Consider the following 20485-nt stretch of genomic DNA (forward strand, 5'->3'; position numbering starts at 1 on the left):
AGTCCAGCATCTATGGAAGGCATTTGTGACGAGCTGAATTTTCTTAAACAGCTAGTAGCGACCGGCAAACTTAGCATTCAATTTCGTACGACCGCTACCGTCCTGGTCTTTCGGCGCTTGCCAAACATCTATATTGCCGTCTTCCATCGATGCAGCTTTTCTAATGGCACTATCTTTCTCCGACTTTTCCTTTGACTGTCCTCGGCTTCTCGATTTTGCAACCACTGCGTGATTGCTTGTTGCGGCCGATAGCATCGCCAGTGTCCCCAATGGCGGCGCGACTTTCGATCGAGCGTATGGAGCCGGCATACTGGGCCCCACAACCCGTGTTTTTTTGGCGGGTGGAGGAGGGAGTAGCATGGTAGTCAGCGTACCGTCTTCGATTTCTCGCCTCTCGTGGATTGCTGGCGACGAGTCAACATTCGTCTGCGGCGGTGGTGACGACTGCGGGAGAGCAGGTGGTGGCATGACGAAGGATTCGTCCTCCAGAAATGAACTTATGTCGCTCTCGTCGGTCTTTGGTGGCGGAAGTCGTGTTTGAGTCCGTGTACCAATGTACCCCGTCGTTTCGTCGGTGTAAAGTTTTGGATTGACAACGTGAAGCAACCGCTTAACTTCCAACATGCTTTTGCTGATGTGCTGGGATTCGCTCTCGAGCTTGTCGACTGATTCTTTGGCGATCTTAGCGTCGTTTTGGACAAAAAAGGATTCCTCGTCACCTGCTTCCAACAAACGCGACAATTTCTCCTCGACGAGGGAGAGCCTTTGCCTTGCACGAGTGGAATCTGTTACATTCGCTTGCAACAGCAGAACCATAGTTTTCCACTTTTGTGTCAACGATTGCTCAGTTTCGCCCGTTGGATCGAGTTCCAAGGTGCCGTTGTCCATGGATTCGCATGTACGATCGTCCACTTCATCTTCACGTAGAAACTCTTGAGCTTCGGTGGAGAGTTTAGTGGCCGAGGGTTTCGCGGATGGGAAAAGTTTGGGGATCAGTTCTGATTCGAGCGTTGCAAAGTCTCCCCTCAGCTGTCGCTCCCGACTTTCGTTGCGTTCTAGTTGGCGTGTTTGACCATCCGTTAAATCAACTTTGGCGCGTATTCTTTCCGATTCTTGCTGTAGGTTGTCGAGCTTGTACTGTATGGCCCGCAATCGATCCCAATCTGCCCGATGCGTTGCCGGTGGGGGTCCCTCCAAATCCAACGTTGTGGGTGGCCCTTCGTGCGATGTCGGCGAGTGATCCTGCTCCCCAGGACGATGCTCGTTCACACGGATGGAGGAAAGAGAGGAGGGGTCATCCGTATCCTTAGGCGGTTTCGTACGCTGAGATCGGTGTAACTTATTCAGTGCACTGTTACGCGAACAGTTCTCGGGACCTTCGACACAAAATATGCGCGAGGATGCGCCGAACTGCAACACGTCCCCGGGGTAAAGCAATACGCCCCGCGCGCCGGGTGTTGTGGCTCGACTTTCCGTTTTCCCGCAAGCGATTGCCGGGAGTTTTTGCTTGTTGATGATTGTTCCGTGGGCACTGGCGAGATCGCGAAGCCAGGGGTTTTCGCTCACCGCATCAAAGGCGATCCGTGCGTGCCATCGCGAGCACGATTCGTGAGAGAGCACAACATCAACCTGGTCGGCAGCTCGGCCTAGAAGAGTACAGGGCTGTTGATCTAGTATGTACGCGTTGACTTGCACTCCGCTTTTGATCTCGATCAGCTTCCAGCCAGAGGAGACGGAGGGCTTGACCGCCCATGGGGGAGCTTCGTAGCCACTCATGCCGTTGCCTATTTCCAGCCGTTGAAAGTTTCTGTTACTCTCAGTGAAACAATCCGCGATACTGAATTACGGGCGAACAAGGAATCGGAGCGTTATCTGGGTCGACGTCGATTCCATTTTGGCGTCTTATCCCATGGAGAGCTATGGGAAGGCGTCTTGTTCAAAAATTGCAGAAACGGGACAAGTTTTGAGACTTTGTGAATGAAATGTACGGTGAAAAAGTGTGGTCGATTGAGTCAAATCGATATGCTTGCTGTGCCATGCATCCTAGTCTCGCATAATCCATACACAGCCTTTCCGTCAATGCTCGACTACCGGACTGCCTATCGAACCGATAGTAATGTAAAACAATTAGAAGAGATAGTGTCTGTCCATACTGCTTGAGAGTGAACTCCTTACAATGAAAGCCAGATAGGGATTTCGGGACGACGGGTCGTTCTAGATCGATATTAGGCCCCCCAAAAAAGTCGTCGGAGTGTCGTTATCGAGCACGGAAGCCGACGACCGAATGCGTGCACGAAAAGTTACGACGGATAGGCTGTGAGTTGGACTCTACCAAATCTGTTTTTGCAGTTGTCAAAGTCACTCCTATTGCACAAGTGGTTTCTTCATGGTTGTTTGTGTCTGAGTCCAAAAGTAAATTGGTGTCCACAAGGGATTTCAAAGAATGTGTCATGGCCCGATGATCGATTTTACAGGTAGCTCGCGGAGGAAAAATGCATCCGCGAGGGTATATCCCATAAAATCTAGGCACCAGAAAGGGTTACTTTTTACTATATAAAGTCAAATGAGGGTGAAATAGTTGGGAATGTCCCGAATCGCATGCCATAATAAATATCAAATTTCAAGTGGGAGAAACTTCCACTGTTAACTGTAAGCGACGCACAGTCAAACGGACAGTAAGACCGGGCTCTTTTAGCTTACCGTTAGCTAGCTAGCTAGCTAGCTAGAGAGTAATGAGCAACGACACACGCCAGGCACCGATAGACTCCCGGACCCCGGAGGGTTTGGATATCGGCATCGGCCATTGCTCGTTGGTCGAGCAAGGGCGGACCAATTGCCATGACCAGCTCCAATGGGAGTTCCACTGTGGGTACCAAAAAGGCCCGGAGATCAAGTCTGAGCTTGTACACTTCCGGAAACGTTGCCGAGGCACACAAAAATCCGATCTACTGTGTAGCTTGGTCTACGGATGTACACGAAGTCGATCTACCGCAGCAGCAATACACCTCGGAAGACGACGATGACACTGAGGACTTTCGGGTAGATACAGCTGCGAATGGCGAGAACGAAGACGAATCGTTTTTCAGTACGCGCACCACTCGCGTCTTTCAATACATGGCGACCTGTGCGGCTCGCAACGTCAGTGTATACCGAGTGGAACGGGTGGACGTGGCGAGTCGACGGTGTCCCAAAAGTGGAACCCCGCAAATGGTCCAAGCCTATTTAGATGACGACGAACAGGAAGATTTTTTTTGTTGCGCCTTTGCGGGTCGGAGTGTTGTGTGGAGCAGTCCCTCAGCGGAAACACCAACGCCGGTGACGGTGGCTGGACAAGGCGTAGCGAACGAAAACGTGAATCACCTCCGGGACATTGACCACAGGCAAGCTCCAGGGAATTCCACTAGCAATTCCAAGTCACCGCTACAGGACGACGTCCTCGTCTTGGACAAGGCCCAATCCTACCCAAATAAAAACTCCAAGCGTTCGAATGGCACTCGAAACGCCAATTTCATCGATGACCTCTCGACGGAAGAACTGCGGCGGCACTTTGCGAGCAAGTATGCCACGGGACCTCAGCTACTCTGCGTCGGAGGATTTCGTCGGGGCATTCGCGTCATTGACGTGCACCGGAATCGGCTACTCGCCACCTTGGTCGGTCACGGCGACCAAATTTACGATTTGCAAGTCTGTCCCGTCGACGAATGGGTTCTGGCCAGTGCCTCCCGGGACGAAAGTATTCGGGTTTGGAATCTCCGTACCTGCACCACCGTCGCCATCTTGGGGGGACACGGTGGTCACCGGGACGCCGTCATTAGCGTAGCCTGGCATCCCTTGGGGCATTACCTGGCGAGTTCGGGGATGGATACCACCGTCAAGCTATGGGACGTGCGGGAACCCACAACAACGTCTCAGGCGATTGCAGTATCCCACCGCCAAGCGCGACGCGCCTTCTTACGCAACATTCAGGAGCTTACCGAACCGGCCCGTCAACAATTTCCCATCTTTTCAACGAATCAGGTGCACACACACTGTGTGGACTGCGTTCGCTTTGTGGGGGATTTGATCCTATCCAAGTCCACCGAAAACAAAATCATCTTGTGGAAGCCACTCTTGACGTTGGAGAACACTTCTTCATCGTCGCTTTCATCTATACTGCTCAATCCACCCCAGGAGATCCTCCATCTGCGTACGTTCGAATACACTCATTCGGATTACTGGTACTTTCGCTTCGCTACCGATCCCATGGGCAAGTATTTGGCCGTCGGAACTGGCAAAGGACAAATCTTTGTCTGGAATTTGGCTGAGCACAAGCGTCCGGCCGAAATTTTGTCTCTACGGTATCCCGACACTCAACTGATTCGATGTGTTTCCTTTTCCGATGACGGCCAGATTCTGGTCGCTTCGACCGACAATGGGGTGTTGTGGAAATGGGATATCAATGATACACTGGACCAACGTGTTACCCACGCGGAAGAAAACTCCGACACGATACCCCCAGGTCTTCGAACCCCCTAGCTAACCCCCCGTGTACCGTACCTCCCTACCCCAACCGATGTGCAAGGTCGTGCCAAGCTTTCAATAAGCAACTTGCCTTGGATTCGGTGGGAGCCACACGCGTCTTAGGCTCATATGAGTTTGCGGTGTGGTACAGATAGGCTGATTGGTTGTATTGTCCTATATTGTATTGGATCGTTTCCTGTGCCTACCCTGGCAAGTCCAACGGGAACCAATGTCAATCCAAGAAACGTGATCCAACCCCTTGTCTAGGAGCGATACTTGCTTTTTCGCAGACCGCAACAGTGAAATAGGTACTTTATAAAGACCCCAACAACCGACTAGGTCACCTTGGTCAAGAGGACATGTGTAGAAGGATAGTTTGAGGATGGATCCGTCCCACCAAGGATAGTATTCGGTTTCGTGTAGCTCTAGCTGGAAAAGTCAAGTTGCTTGTAGTGTATTGGGAGCGCGATTGGTTTTTACACGTGAGTAAACCGGAGTCACGGGAGAGTCGAATATTCGGAGACATTCTGGCCAAAGAAGACTTCTTCACCAGTAACTATTTTTGTTCGTGGTACCGGTAAGACTAAAAGAGCGGACTGGGTTGATAGCTTACTGGAACATTAGTCGCCGCTGTTGCAAGACCAGACCAATGGACCGACTCGTTGCTTGCTAGTAGTTGTGTTGAAGTCCATACGCTTACATACTGTTGTTTCCCTATCCGCGATCGTTGTATTCTCTTAGTTGACATTGGCATGAGTGGGGCGGATGCGCTAGCCGCCGCCTCGGCCATTGCCGCGGAAACCCTCGTAATCGTTCGTCGCGCGGACTCTACCACCGACGATCCGTCCGCAACGCTGGGTGCGGATGCGGATCAGGATAGTGACGAAGTATATACAGCGGCGGGAATTCCTACAGAAGGCGGTTTCGTTACGTATTTGGGACCGTCGCGACAAGAATGGGAACAATTCTCGAAAGGAGCCTACGCACAAGAATACGGCATCATTCAAGAGATTCGCAAGGCCGGATACAGTATCCCGATCGCCTTGGAGGAACAAGAGGATGACGACGTGGTGACGGCAGAAGACGAAGAGAGGCTTTCTAAAATACCCAAGATAGACAAGGTTACGGATACGTTGACCGGGTTAGAAGACACTGAACAAGCAGAGAACGAAGATCGCTTTACCAAGCTTCTGATTCACACCAACCATGGTAGTGCGGCGGAACCGGTGGCGGAACTGTGCTTTGCGGTCGGCACGGTCTTTTTGCGTTGCCGATCAATCGAGGACCGGAATCCGCTCCGACGGATTGTCGATACCGCGTACAGGACGATTGAGCTGCCGCACGCGCGAGTAACAATCCCGTTCTCGAACGAGTCACTCGAGCAAGAGTACCAATTGCAAGCCGTTACGGGAGGAAGTATAGAAGACCTCGTCACACGATTGGAACTCTTCCACCACGGCAAGGTTGTTTCTCAATGCGTCTGTACGTACCGAACCAGTACCAGACGATCGTCCGGTCCGACCATTGTTGGAATGGAAACAGCCAAGGAATGGCGCGGTCGCGGCCTGGCCAGTGCCTTACTGGAAGCAACGGCATTGTATTACACCCGTCTTTTTCGGAGCGTACCGGTGCCCGAAAAAGGAGCGCCGGTACGTATATTCGTCGACACCGCGGCGAATCCGTCGGCATTCGCCTGGTTCCGACAACGAGGGTTTTTCCGGGGCCATGGTGATACGGAAGGGGAACTTAGTGTGCCGTTAGGAAACTACAAAGCGAATGTCACAGATTTATAGAGCCAAGCATCAACCTGAAATTGAGTCTTTTATTTCTGTTTCGAGTAACGTATTCTAGGAACACGGTGTATTGTACGAACGGAGATACAGCATCGCTAGATCGTCCAACGTGCCTGCGTCAATTAGTCATTACGTACGTGTGTATGCGTATACGTGTCGGCGTGGCGAAGTAAAGCGGGGACATTCCCGTTTAGGATTGAAAGGCATTGTTTCCATCCACGGTGCTCCCCGAGAAGTTGCCGAGACCGGAAGCGCGACGCGGTGTATCGCGGGTGGATGGCTTAAGGAATCCTCCGGCAATTCCGGGACCGCTGCTCCCTCGCCGCGAGGCCTGTGCACGTCGACCAGCCACCTTGGATACGGAAATATGAATTTTCTCCCCGTCCTTCATGCTGTAATCCTTGGGCGGTCCCGAGTCCGTCCCTTCTTCCGGATTCGCCTCGGCTTCTTTCTCTCGCCGAGAGTCTTCCAAAGACGTGTTGAAGTCAAAGGCGTCATTCCGCTCGTTAAAGGCGAGTCCAATGAACATGTGGCGACCCGCGGCGTTCTCCACTCGCAGGACAAAGTAGCGACTGCTGTCGACACAGCGATCCACGGCTCCTTCCTTGACGGGACAGACGGCAAAGATGGCGTGCGTGGTCTTGTCCGTGAGTAGAATCACCGTCAACGCACCACGTTCCACCACCTTGAGCGTTCCCTGCCAGACTTCCTGATCCCAATCGGCTCCCCGCCAACCTCCAGCAGTTTGACGCGGAGGCAACTTGAAGACGTGCGCATCCGGAATGACGCAACGGACCCGTTCGATCACTTCCGGATCTTCCAAACTTTGCAAATAAGCCGCGGCTTCGTTGGGGACTCCGGCTTCTTCCGCAGTCAAAGTCATACTAGACTAGCGGGAAGACGTTTGATTCGTAGGTAGATGGATAGGTAGGAAGGAAGGAAGATGATAGGATACGCCGCAAGAGTGGGTGTATCGAATGGTGTGGTAGTAACAGTTTCGTCGAACAGGCAACAGGCCAATGGCAACGATACAACTCGGGGAAAGTTTGGCTTTCGTGTCGTGTCGGTAAATGTTGGGTAGTTTTGCACTCACCACACTTCAAAGCTCTATTTGCTACAAACTACTCTCACTCGGACAAGCCTGCTGTTGCTGCTGATGATGATGGAATACCAGCACACAAACACAGTCACACACATTCAACGCAAGCGGCGTGGGGGGAGGTCGAATTTGATAGAGGGGACCCCCCCGTGACGTGAGAAAACCCCCACACTCGCTCGAGACACATATACGTGTGTATGTACACGCATACCGACGGGCCTCTCCCTTGAGCGTGCGGCGTGTGGGACTCACCCGCGCACGGCAGGCACAGCCCTTCGGTACGCTGTGAATTCCTTTGGACCGCATCAACGTTCGTGATGTTTAAATGCGTACAAATGACTGTGACCCTGTGACATTCTCAACGTGCAAACGATGAGCGGCTGTTAGTTGGACAGACGCCAAAATGACTTTTCCCCGTTGACCCGGCTTTTCTCTGGCCGTACTGTTTGGTTATGTAAAGAAATGGCTCATTGTCCCAATTGTAAGTAAAGGCAGGCAGTCCTTTTCATGGAGCTTTTACCGGTTGGTAATCTCCGCAACTACAATCACCCGACTTCACAGTCAGTTCAGAAAACTCACACCAGCTGGTTTCTACTGTACTAGAGCAAGTTTGGCTATGTTTGCTCCTACTGAGCATTCGGAATTCACAGTCAGAAACGATCGTATCCCGGCTAGCTCTAGAACAAGATTCGGTTCCTTCGTCCAATAGACAGTCTAGACTACCTGTAGGGTAGCTACCTACAACGATAGCCTGGGCAACACTATGCTACGTGGAAGACTCTATCTACCAATCGCCGTTCAGCCAAGGACCATTGGTTGCTTGCCTCCCGAACCAAAACGCTTAAAGTCGCGAGCGCGCTCCGGCTGCGGAGGTGAATCTCGTCGCCATGGTGCCCACCTGGTGGCCTTGTGTTCCGATACGGTCCACGCAAAACTCGACGACCACCGGAATCTGGTCCACGTGACTCACAAAGTCGTGACGCAAGGATGGTTCGTACTGCACCGACACGGTCGAAGGTATACGCTTTTGATCTCGCAACTCCAACAAGTCCACCATGTGTGATTCCGGCGACCAATGATCGTTCCCCGCATTCAAAATGTACACCGGGCATTGTTCGCCGAGAATTTGCAAGCCAGATACCTGTGTGACGGGAGAAACGACACCAAAGCCAAAACAAGCAACGTGAGGCACCAACACAACAAATCTTTGTCGTGAAAACTACGCATCCCCTTTGCTTTAAACAATAATGACAAAACATCTCTGTCGAGATCTAAAAAAAACGTACATCGTAGGTTTGCGGAAGAATGCGCACTTCCTCCAGACCGAGTTGGAAAAAGTTGCGAGCAAACTTTGGTTGTCGCACCAGATCAACCGCCACATCCCGGCCAGCTTGTTCCCTTATGGTTCCTCGCATCAGACGATCCACAACACTGCGTGGCATGCTTTTCAACACGCGCATAATTGCCTCGTGCCATCGAATGATCAATCCCGGGTGTGATGCAGCAAGATTCAAGATTGTCTGTTGCGCAGCGGGGGCATCCATCCGGATGAACGGCATGAGGAATAGAAACATGCACGTTCGGGACAACAAATCGGGCCTCCAAACACATAGACGCTGCGTAAAATGACAGCCGATGGAATGCGATACAAAAATGAGGTGGGGTGGCAATATCGCACTTTTCCCCCCTCCAAAAGCCGCCTTGGTTCCTGTCCCTGTCAGTTTTATAGCATGTTGCTCTCGTTGCTTGATAGAGTCCCGGGTAACGAGGTCCACAAAGGCCATTTTGTGCAAAGCTTGGCCTTTGACAGTCCAAGGGATTGATAAATTCGCTTTGTTCCCTTGTGCTTCGACGTCGACTAGTTCCGGAGAGCGCGAATGTCCCACATTGGCCACTCCTCGCACGGCGTACCCCGAACCCAGACGTTCCAGAAGCGCTTTGAAGACGGGTAAATACCATTCGACTAAACCTGGATTTCCCGGAATAAATATTATGAGCGTGTGCGGTATCTCCGAATCACCATTGTTGGCAACGCAATCCATGGAAAAAACATCACTCGGCCAACCGAGAACGGTACGGATTCGTTGCTCAACGAAGACGACTATTCCATCGTCAGAAGATCGTTGACGATCTCGTGCATCTCGAGGGTTGTCGCTCATCGTGCGATCACTATCCACCGTCAACCATTCATCGCACTTGCAGTACCCTCGACCTGCTTTGTCGTGGTTGAAGGATACGGGGAAGTCTCTCGATGGCTACTCAGGCGGGTTGCGTTGTGATCCTGTGAGTGACTGCATCCGACCATATTCTTAATTCAGAATCGAAACCGAGAAATGTGTATGACGACACATTCGCGAATGAATACATCCAATACTCGATAGCCTAGTCTATTTCTTGGCCTTGTGAATCGATGCACAACGACAATGGCGACTGCTATCCTTTATCAAGAAAAAAAAGGTAGACTCGTGTTACTTGAACTCACAGTAGTGGGGCCTACTTTTAAGTCGAATTGAACACTGTATACAGCTACACAGCTTGTCAGGTTTTCTTGCGTACCCATGATTCGTGGTGTCATAAAGTGGAACGCGAACAGAGCCGTTTCCGTGCCTTCTCATTTATGACAGCATGTCTTGAAAAGAACTCCGGCATCAGCACGTCGAATCGGTATCTTCGGTCTCCCTAACCTCACAACGAAAAGCGACGTTATGCCTGCCATGTCCACCCACACCGATAGTACACCAATGAGTACCTTTGCCTACGAAACCCCTTTGGCTCAACCCGAAACGAATGCGGATCCCATGGTATCGAACGCAAAGGATACAACCGTCGACTCGCCCGCGAGACAAGGGTACACCAACACAAAAAAAGCGCATCCTATAGCTAAACAGCCCCAAACGGGTGTGCCCGAATGTGTACAGCATGCTCAACACGTTCTCCATGTGTGGAACCATCTCATGGAAAGAGAGCTCGACCACATACACCGGCTGGCCGACGCATCCGAGAAACTTTGGTGTGAAGATCAGCAGCTCTGGAACGAAGGAAAGAATCATGTCGCACACGGAAGCTGGTCGGTCGAGGAATTTGATAGACATGTAAAAGATCTGATGGACGAACAAGCTCCTATTTGGGCGAAATTGAAAGCAATGACTGGCGAGCTGCGAGAGAAAATGGATCAACCGTGGAAAGACGTCCTCCAAGCCGAAGAGTGCGTAGCGCACGAATGCTCATCCGAACCTGCCCCGAAAGGCAAATTCCGCGTTTTTGCCCGTCTATTTGGGAAAGCGCCGCTCTCTCCACCAACAGCGCCTCGGGTTGCCGACTTTTTCTACCACGGATCACCCTTGATGAGCAAATTTCTGCAAGCTCACGAATATCACCAGTTGGTCTCGTCGTATCCGTCCGGGCTCTTGACCAAGATAGAGCTCTTGCATCAAAATGCGGCGGAAAAAACGGCTGATGTCTCGAAGGAAATTCATGACTATGAACATACCCGAGCGCATCACCTAACGACCTCCGAATGAAAGTGTTACCATTGTAATGCGTGTAAATGAAGTACGGTCTGGTTCATACCAAAGCTTGCCACTCGCCAAACCGAAATCTTTTTTTATCATCAATGTAAGAAGTCGATCTGTAGACCGATTTAGGAATGATTAGCGTGGCTAGCAGAATTTTTACCAAATGGGCATGTATCACATTAACATAAGAACTTTGTTTACAGAGGTTGTGGACCTGAACACTGGCGTGGAGTAGGTGTACACAGCAACCATTTGAACAGAGAGCGTACCGTTGCCTTTGGAGGGGCCGGATTTTGTATTTCACAATAAATGAGAGGAAAAATGTCAACCAAGGCGTTGTTGTGGCGAGTTCCCACAGAGCAGACACGTCCGTCTAGTGACATAATCCAAAACGGAATGCCCGTGACTCCACGGTATCCGCTTTGCAAATGATTGGCTTCAGCGCCTCTACTCAGATACTCGTTTCAAAACATTACCGTAAACAGACTCTTCATACAACATGGATCTACTGTAAATTTCTGGATTAAGGATTTATGATACGAAGGGGATTAAGACGGGGTTGTATTGAGAGACAACGTCAACGACATACAGATAAGAGGGCTTCACGGTATCACCTTTTGTGAGACACTTGACTGAAAAGCCTACGCTTTCACGGCAGTACAGCTTGCTTCCAAGATGGTACCGACGCATAAGACGAGTGCTGGGTCAACACCGGCGTTCAAGACAATGTCGCAGCCAGTCTTCAAACCCTCGTGTTGCTCGATACTTCCGAGTATGCGGCCTACATTGATTTCTTGGATCGTCACAGTATTCGCATCGGTTCTCAGCTCCCAGATGGGCACCGATTCTTTGCCGGTCCATGTGGAAACAACGCAATCGCTCGCCGCAGAGGCCAATTCAACTCGGTATGCCGGGTAGTAGCTAACACCGGCAACATGGACCACTTTGGTCACGTCAGCGGTGACACCTTGGCGAGTAGAGTAGATGTTGAAGACCTTGGTCGACGATCCTGTTTGTGCATTTTGCTGGACACACAAAGCGACCGGTGTCTTGTTGGCTGTCCGCAGCAAGTAACTGGGGCGGAGCAAATGACGCTGGAACTCTTTCAGATGGACGCCGCCGGCGAAGGGCTTGCCGGCAGAATCCAGTACGCGAACGTTCCCGCGACGTCCGAGGAAGCCATGACGATGATCCAAGGACACCTTGATGATGGAATTGGGGTCCGTGCACGGAGCAAAGGCCTTGCGGGTCGACAGCAGTTGGCTTTCGTCCACTGAAATGCTCTGCTCGTCCTTGACGTCTTCTTCTTGTGCAGCGACCACCTGCGGGTCTTTGACGAGCAGACGTCCGTCGTTGACCACACTGGAGTCGTCATCGTCGTCGGTGAGGCCTGCTACGGGTAGTCCGTGGAGGGAGACCTTGACGGCATTGCCGTAGACGGACATGTCGTTGGCATCTCCACCACGGTTGGCGCTGTGGGTCTTGCTATCTCCATCGTACTTGTAGGATACGAGGTTGGCGTAAACGGCAAGCTCAGAGGCGGATGAATTGCTGTTGGATGACATGGCGTTTTTGGTGTTGCTTTTGTTGATGATATTGATGTTACTGTTAGTGGGTGTTCTCGTTTGGGTTTGACACTTGATCGATTTTATGAGTGTCAAGACTGCTGAATTTGTGAGGCTCGAAACGAGAGGTCTTCCAATTAACAGGAGATATTTCTGCGTTGGCGACTCCGTGATGTTGTCATCCTTAGCAATACCGTGGTCTGAAGCTTCCACAATCGACACTGGTACTCAGATTCATATGGTATTTCTTTTCTCCACGACTCGGTGAAAATACACGTTCCATTATTGGCTAGATGGTCTCCTAAGACACGGAGACGACGCCGGACAACTACTTTAACTTGATCAAGTGTACCTTCACAGTCATCTACATTTTGTACCAGAATCAAATGGCACTGTCGTATGATCCTTTTCGTGCAAATTCCGTCAGTTTTGGGATTTTGCACAGCAATTTTTACGATGGAAGCTAACAGTAATTTTTATCGAGTTGGACTCCCGTAAAAGGTTTCGGCTACATAGTCGCAATATTATCGTATGCAGCGCTTGAGAGGCTCTCAAGCACAATTGGCCATCGCTTGAGAGGAATAAAGATCTGCCTTACTACAGCGAACATGACCGACCAGATCCATTTCCTATAGCCATAGGCAACGGAGCTTCCAAGTCCAAGACATGGAAAGAATCCACCGTACCAACGGGTCGAGGAAGGATCACATGTAGTTACAATTCGTCGTTTAGATCTTTGGGGGCAAACCGAGACGTTGGTGGTCCGGTATAACCCCTATGGATTGCTTTGTCACCAAAGTGGTTCCACGGCACTGTAGTGCTTCCTAAATCGCTCAAATGGGACGTGTGTCCGTTCAAACTATTTACAGCATCATGCTGATCCATTTGCCAGGTCGCGGAATTGTCGGTACGGCTTAAACGAAAGATAGTACACGGTGCTGCAGGTGTGATATCGGTCAGGGTGAGGTTCGCCGCCGCTCGCGCCAAACCTATACAGGCTGCCGCGTGCGAGACGACTACCAGCGCGCTGCGTGGCTTAAAACAATAGCGTTGATTCAGAGCATGGATTGCACGTTCGCACCGTCCGTGAAACTCCGATCGCGGCTCCGGCAAAGTCGGCACGAACAGACTCTGGTACTTGACGTCCATGCGAGGGAAGTAGTGTACCCGTTCCGACAAGGGCGGCAGCGACTCGTGCCATTTGCCTCCTTTTCCGTCCCACTCAAAGACAGAGTATTCGGGAAGAATAGGTACGTTCTTGATGTTGGTCTTGGTCATGGCGTTGAGGGCGTTGTCTGAGGTTTGTAGGGTGCGCAAAAAGGGAGAACTCATCCAAGTTAAATCGTCTCCAGTGATTCCATCACTCGACAAGAGTTGATCCAGAAAGATGCCCGTTTCCCGCGCTTGTTGATGACCGAGTTTGCTCAGCGGAGGATCACCCGAGCGATCCGTGGTTTCGACCCACTGTCGTCGCGACGAGAGGGTTGTGTCAGTCGATAGAAACGCGAATCTCGATGTCAGGTTTTTGTTTGGTTCTCCGCCAAACAAGACATGCTTTTGCTTTTATAAATCGATCCTTTCTTACCGTTGGATTCTCATAGTCCCATCGGTCGCCGTGGCGGACAATGTAGAGATACTGAGGGGCATTGCCGTCTGCTTGTAAGGAATTGCGAGGGGATGTCGAGTGTCCACCTGACAAAGTAGACGAATCTTCTTCGTGCGGAGGCGTCATATTGATCTGAGACCAAAAACAGCAACCCGACTTGTTTCAGTACGAGGATTGATATGGGTATCAAAGATGTAAATGTTGTGAATGCGAGCAATCCGCAAATTTCCACTGCCCGTCGCAGAAGCTAACTGTCAACCAGCCGGTGTCCACGATTGCGAATCGGCATCGTCGACAAACTCACGGGCGATCGTACCTTACGTTCGGCGTTGGCCTACGACTGGTACAATTCGCAGTTGCTGTCACTGTCTGCGATGTTCTTCGAAGAAACATATGTGCGTCTGACCTTCGCTCACAATCCATCGGCCGCCACAGATTGCTTGGGCTTGAGACGCAACCATGAATCCAGAAGAAGAAGTGCGGGGACATATAACATCTCGTTGGATCTAATTGATTATATGTAAGCCACGCGTACACAGAATAATCTGTTTTTAATTAATAGTTTCCGAACGAAGGAATTCTACAATTATATTCTAAAAGTTGTTACCGGAAGCTAAACAACATAATGTAAATTTGGCCAGTAAAAACAATCATATGCTCTTCGACTATGGTACCTATGTTGTTACTTTGAAAGAACATCCAAACGGTTCCGATTCCATCAAGATAAGTGTTGGTTGTGCCAAAGCAATATTCTCACCGGTACAATCGCTTTCTAGTGAGCTCGTGAGGAGGAGGCTTTTTTGCTCAAACTATGGAGTACCGGAAAAACGCACAAAATTATGCTTGGCGCAGAGCGTCAAAACGATTGGGATTGTTCACAAAAACGTTGAAGCATTTGACCAACGCGACTTGTAAATACAGTCCACAATACTTCTGCGGAGAGGCTTGCGACTGCCGGGACAGAGAACGCTATCACGGTAGTCCTCCCCACGAGTTTCGCATTGACAGGATGACGCAGACGCAGGGGCATTCTCCAAATGAAAATCAGAGAGAAGCAGAATCCATGGGGCGACACGGAGACCAGTCATTTCAAGCCACAAAAAGTACCGATGGGCAACAGAAAACACATCCTGACGAGGTCAACAGCCAAACCATACATTCTTCAAATGTCGCCGACAAAAGCAAAAGTCCATTTTTGCCTCCCATACACACAGCCAAACCGTGGCCAGAAGACCGGCTAACAGGAGATCACGATCTACAGCGCTGCCTTGGAAGCTTCCCCTCTTCCCTATGGAAGACGTTCCAGCGGTGGACTTACGCCTACATGCAACCAATCTTGCTCAAAGGCCAAAGACAGTTTCGAGAGAAAGATCACCTCACAGTGGAAGATGTGTATGTAATTCCAGCCGATATGCAAGCAAGCGTTTTAGTCGAGCAATTTTGGTGAGTAGAGTTTTGTCAAACAAAGGCTCTCCGACCGCATGTTCCCCTTTCTTACTAATATGAGACTCACCGCTTCCATATACAGGGACGACTATCACAGAACTAAAAAGCTTGTACCGGTTCTGTTCCGATTGATCCAGCCAATCTTTGTCCCTGCCGGATTTTGGGAGCTCTTGGTCGTCTTGGCCAAAGTGTCTTTACCTTTGTCTCTCCGCCAAATCCTGCTGGTGCTCGAAGCCAACCCGAGTGCCTCGGTCATTTCCGAAGGCCTGCCTTTTGCTATCACCCTTTCCTTAGCTGGCGTGGTGTTGGCTTTGTCACAGAACCGTGTCGTCTTTTTGTGTACAGCCAGCGGAATACGAATTCGTGCGGCTCTTACAACGGCTCTTTACGAGCATGCTTTACGACTTACTGCATCCGGCAAGATCGGGCTGACGACTGGGCAAGTCACAAACTTGGTTGCGGTCGATACGCAGAAGCTTTTTGATGTATGCGTGGAAGGACACAATTTGTGGAGTTGTCCGTTACTGATTATTATAGTGCTTGCGCTATTGGCGACCCTGATTGGCACCGAATTGATGATAGGAGTGCTGGTTTTGATTCTCTTCATTCCGATTGTCCGATGGATTGTCCAGCAGATGTTGAAAATTCGGAAAGCGCGATCGGCCCTCACTGATGTACGAATCAATACACTGACAGCCATGTTGCATGGCATTCACGTCACCAAACTCAACCACTACGAGCGAAACATTGAATCTCAGGTGGAAACAATCCGTAGGCAAGAAATGGTGTTGCTCCGAAAAGAGCTGTGGATGTGGGGCTGGGTACTGACGACGGCAGTGTGTTCTCCGCTAGTGGCGGTCATGGTTGCCTTTTCCTTCTATACCTTACTGGACGAAGGCAATCTGCTGACGCCGTCTACCGCATTTTCTACCCTCCTATTGTTTTCCATTTTGCGTTCTCCTATCAACATGGCGGCTCGTCTTGTCGGAAATATGTCACAAGCGGTAGAAAACGTTTCTCGGATAACTCTTTTTTTAGAGCGCGAGGCACACCTTGCTGTAGATGAGGAAGCCTCGAATGAACCGGTCAAAACCTTGGTCAAGACTAGCAAACGTGCTTTCCCAAAAAGGCAGCTTGTTCGTTTTTCTGCCTCAAGAGACAATTTGGTGTCTATAGAGGCGGGATGCTTTTCGATCAAGCCGCAAAACAGTATTATTCAAGGTTCCTTTCTCGCTTCGTTTCGCGGTCTCACACCAGAAAGAAGTCTCGGAAAGGGTGACTTTACAGCAGGGGTGAAAGGATTTTCCGTGAGCAACTTGTCGTTCGAAGTCAAACGGTCTGAGGTGATTGCAGTAGTTGGGAAGGTGGGATCGGGGAAGTCGCTTTTGCTACGAGCGTTGCTTGGTGAAGTTCCAACGTTCTTTGGAGACAGAATCTTCGTTTCGGGGCGCTCATCGTATGCAGCACAGCAAGCTTTTATACTGAATGCTAGCTTGCGAGAAAACATCCTCTTTGGAAAAGACTACAATGAACAGCTATACAAAAGAGTCCTTAAGGCTTGCTGCTTAACGGCTGACATTCAATGGCTTGGCCCCGCGGGGGATTTGACGCAAATTGGCGAGCGTGGTGTGACCTTGTCGGGTGGGCAAAAGCAGCGCGTTGCTTTAGCTCGAGCAGTGTACACCGATCCTGATCTCGCTTTCTTGGATGATTGCTTTTCGGCGTTAGATCCTAGCACAGCAAATGCTGTTTACGAGGGCCTCTTTGGATTGACGCAGGGAGAAGGCCGCAATGGTATTCTTCGATCAGCTGGAACTATTCTTGTAACTCATTCGATTCAATTTCTTTCCCGAGTGGACAAGATCCTTGTCCTGAGCGATGGAGCTCCTTCATTCTTCGGGACATGGGCAGAATTGCAGTTATTTCAGGGCTCCAAGGGCAATTTGATTGAGTCTATTCAACAGAACTGTCAAGAAGTAGAGAAGAAGAGTAGGAGTGGGGAGCTAGAAGAGGGTCAAACAGCCAATGAAGGTGGATTGATAATGACTGTTGAAGAGCGCAAGTATGGAGGAGCTAGTTTTTCTGTCTGGACCCGATGGTTTAGTAGTGCAGGAGGATGGTCATTCTTCTTGTCGCAAATGATTTTGTCAATAGTTGAGAATGGGCTTTTTGTCTCATCAGATTGGTAAGGACGCTGACTCACTAATGAGTAAAGATTAATGCACCAAATGCCTAATCGGTATACTTTGTCGATTATTAACAGGTGGTGTGCTAAATGGTCTGATTCAACTTTCACCGGAACAGATCTTTTCGGAATGTCCTTTCCGCCGCAGACGGAAGGGAGGTCTGTTCAAGTGCAGTATGCCGTTGTGCATCTTTTAATTGTCGTTCTTTCCGTCTTTGCCACCTCGATACAGTTGCAGTTTGCAGGTATGTCCAAGCTTTGTTTTCCGCAACAAGTTGCTCATGTTACTTATAAGGTGTGTGGACCTCACTATCAACTTTGCCAGTTGCTGGAGGCGCTAAATGTGCGGAGCGAATGTTTTTGGACATGACCACTCGGGTTCTGCGCGCTCCCTCGTCGTATTTTGAAACCACACCGTTGGGTAGAGTGCTTAACCGTTTCACATACGATGTTGAGGTTTTGGATGTTGAGCTATCCATTTCCATGGCTGGCTTGATGATATCATCAAGTCTGCTGATCTCTTCCATTGTTGTTATGGTACGTCCGAGCATTGCGTATCGAGTAAACACTTTTGTAGACAAAAATCTCACGCTACGGTTTGACATCGACTGCCATAAAAAAGCTTGCTATTTTGCCGTGGATTGCCCTCTATATTGTGCCTGTCGGAGTCGCATACACTTGCATTCAGCTTTATTATCGCAGGAGTGGCCCAGACCTGCAAAGGATTGACGCAACATCTCGGAGCCCGATTCAAGCAAAGCTCGCAGAAGGTATGTTTTTGAAGCGGCTCGCTTCCACCTTGGAAATAAAGAAACGTTGAACAAGTGTTTGACTCAGCTTGCTCTTGGAATACATAGGTATGGATGGTGCGACGACTATTCGAGCTTTTCACCAAGAGAAACCGTTCATTGTTGGTTTCCAAAGGAACGTCGACTTCAACAGCTCTGCCATGCTAAACTTTGCAGCTGCCCAGCGCTGGTTGGCCTTCAGGATGGAAATTCTTGGTGCCACTGTTGGTTTTGTCTTCAGCACAATTGTTATTTGCACAAATGATCGCTTGAAAATCGATTCCGGAATGGTTGGTTTGGCCCTGCAATGGGCGACCATATTCTCAGCAGCACTCAATTTTTTCTTTTTGAGATTAACGGAGGCCGAGGCGAAAATTACTTCAATTGAACGTGTTCACCAAACAACACTTCTTCCACAGGAAGCATCCTGGGAAACAGATCCATTGATGAATCTTGACAAAAATTGGCCCAAGACTGGGATTTTGCAGTTTGATAGTGTGTGTATGCGCTATCGCTCTGACCTGCCCCTGGCCCTAAAAAATGTTTCCTTTCAGTTAGCGCACGGAATGCGATGCGGCATTGTAGGCCGGACAGGCTCTGGCAAGACGTCGCTAACGGCAAGTCTCTTTCGATTGGTCGAAATCGAGGCAGGTCAAATTGTTCTTGACGGAATAGACCTTTCGAAGGTGGGCCTGGCGGATGTTCGCGGTCGTCGAAACGGAATGCAGATCATTCCCCAGGATCCGGTTCTGTTTGCGGGAATTTTACGGGAGTGTCTTGATCCTTTCTTTCTCGAAAGCGACGAAAAGGTGCTGCAGGCTCTTCAGGCAGTAAACCACAAGGGAGTCAATGAACGTGGCAAAGCTGTTCTGAATGATCCGGTGGACGAGGGGGGAAGCAACTACAGTGTTGGTGAGCGGCAGCTGCTGTGCCTGGCTCGCGCTATTGTGCAAGAGCCTCGTGTACTGGTCCTGGACGAAGCGACTGCCAGCGTCGATGCGGCTACCGATGCCTTCATTCAAGACATGCTCCGCACTCGCTTCAAAAATACGACGTTGTTGACAATAGCTCACCGTCTGAACACCATTATGGATTACGACATGGTAATTGTACTGGACGACGGTCACTGCGTGGAGACGGGCTCACCGCTTTCCCTCTTGGCTGACCCTGACGGTTGGTTTACGGCATTGGTGGATGCCAGCGGACCGAACATTGCGGCGGAGCTTCGACGGATTGCGGCAGAAAAGGAGCCATAGGACTGCCGTTGTCACCGTTGGAGGGTAGGAAGAAATGCCCTGATTGGCGCACACTTTCCAGGTTGTACCGATGGTGTGTTTGTTCCCATCTGTTCACGGGTAACAACAATAAATATAGGCGACTGGTGATTAACTCGCTATAGAAGTCATTATCTTATTCATCAAAATGACAACGATTTCTACAATTGCTAGGCCCGTTCTCAATCAAATCCGAAACCGCAAATTCATTTGCGAGAACTTAAGTTTTCTTGCGTATCGACGAGGGCTAATAGACTTTTGTCTTTGGCCAGTGTCTTCGTCCAATCGACAAGGCTGTAGCAGTCAATCCAAATCTCCCTTTGACAACAGAAAGGTATCTATTGAAGTGCTTTCCCGGGAGGCGAATCCGTAGTGTACAGTCACAGTCAGCAACAATTCTACGGACGAGCAAGACTCCGTATCCGTAGGCGGTAAGTAATTCGCGCCCTCCTCCCCCGAACTTTTTCTGGGGATCCCGACTGACAAGGTCAGGCGTTGGCGTAGTTATCAATCGTGAGAGAGGAACGAGATCAAGGAGGGGCCCGACGTCGACAGGATTCGCGTTGTTGCTCTTGCTCTTGTTGTCAGAAATTACCGCCATGGCGTAAGGCACGGATCGAGTGACCCCGAGCCAGGTGGCGTAGCGCACCCTTCGGTTCCCACGTCCCACCTTCCGGTCCACGGCGAGCTCCGTGAATGTGTGTTGGTCGTTCC

At 50.2% G+C, this 20485-nt stretch overlaps 8 protein-coding genes across 8 annotated transcripts; 3 read left to right on the forward strand and 5 right to left on the reverse strand.

Moving 5' to 3' along the window:
• Positions 1-51: 51 nt before the first annotated feature.
• On the reverse strand, positions 52-1883 carry PHATRDRAFT_43291 (predicted protein; the record flags this gene model as incomplete). The annotated part of the gene is made up of 1 exon (XM_002177815.1): positions 52-1883. The coding sequence occupies exon 1, from the start codon at positions 1774-1776 to the stop codon at positions 52-54; it is 1725 nt and encodes a 574-aa protein (XP_002177851.1). The 5' UTR covers positions 1777-1883.
• Positions 1884-3183: 1300 nt separating this feature from the next.
• PHATRDRAFT_9860 (predicted protein) lies at positions 3184-4437 on the forward strand (the record flags this gene model as incomplete). The annotated part of the gene is made up of 2 exons (XM_002177508.1): positions 3184-3276; positions 3577-4437. Coding segments are annotated over 2 exons (954 nt in total), but the record flags the coding sequence as incomplete, so codon positions are not given.
• A 701-nt stretch (positions 4438-5138) lies between these two features.
• On the forward strand, positions 5139-6293 carry PHATRDRAFT_43293 (predicted protein; the record flags this gene model as incomplete). The annotated part of the gene is made up of 1 exon (XM_002177509.1): positions 5139-6293. The coding sequence occupies exon 1, from the start codon at positions 5253-5255 to the stop codon at positions 6291-6293; it is 1041 nt and encodes a 346-aa protein (XP_002177545.1). The 5' UTR covers positions 5139-5252.
• Positions 6294-6642: 349 nt separating this feature from the next.
• PHATRDRAFT_5099 (predicted protein) lies at positions 6643-7113 on the reverse strand (the record flags this gene model as incomplete). Its single annotated transcript, XM_002177816.1, has 1 exon — positions 6643-7113. A coding segment is annotated over one exon (471 nt), but the record flags the coding sequence as incomplete, so codon positions are not given.
• A 1120-nt stretch (positions 7114-8233) lies between these two features.
• PHATRDRAFT_43295 (predicted protein) lies at positions 8234-9967 on the reverse strand (the record flags this gene model as incomplete). The annotated part of the gene is made up of 3 exons (XM_002177817.1): positions 8234-8533; positions 8679-9647; positions 9875-9967. The coding sequence occupies 3 exons, from the start codon at positions 9965-9967 to the stop codon at positions 8234-8236; spliced, it is 1362 nt and encodes a 453-aa protein (XP_002177853.1).
• A 123-nt stretch (positions 9968-10090) lies between these two features.
• Positions 10091-12568, reverse strand: PHATRDRAFT_43297 (predicted protein). Its single transcript, XM_002177818.1, has one exon. It carries the CDS (start codon positions 12470-12472, stop codon positions 11549-11551), a length of 924 nt encoding a protein of 307 aa, XP_002177854.1. The 5' UTR covers positions 12473-12568; the 3' UTR covers positions 10091-11548.
• Positions 12569-13047: 479 nt separating this feature from the next.
• PHATRDRAFT_43298 (predicted protein) lies at positions 13048-14226 on the reverse strand. Its single transcript, XM_002177819.1, has 2 exons — positions 14058-14226; positions 13048-13936 (listed from the first exon to the last, which is right to left on the reverse strand). Exons 1-2 carry the CDS (start codon positions 14202-14204, stop codon positions 13187-13189), a joined length of 897 nt encoding a protein of 298 aa, XP_002177855.1. The 5' UTR covers positions 14205-14226; the 3' UTR covers positions 13048-13186.
• A 723-nt stretch (positions 14227-14949) lies between these two features.
• PHATRDRAFT_43299 (predicted protein) lies at positions 14950-19913 on the forward strand. The gene is made up of 6 exons (XM_002177510.1): positions 14950-15521; positions 15607-17709; positions 17788-17954; positions 18035-18246; positions 18332-18479; positions 18567-19913. Exons 1-6 carry the CDS (start codon positions 15088-15090, stop codon positions 19751-19753), a joined length of 4251 nt encoding a protein of 1416 aa, XP_002177546.1. The 5' UTR covers positions 14950-15087; the 3' UTR covers positions 19754-19913.
• The last annotated feature ends 572 nt before the right edge of the window (positions 19914-20485 follow it).

This window comes from Phaeodactylum tricornutum, chromosome 2 (genome assembly GCF_000150955.2).
Source record: "Phaeodactylum tricornutum CCAP 1055/1 chromosome 2, whole genome shotgun sequence".
Taxonomy (NCBI): domain Eukaryota; phylum Bacillariophyta; class Bacillariophyceae; order Surirellales; family Neidiaceae; genus Phaeodactylum; species Phaeodactylum tricornutum.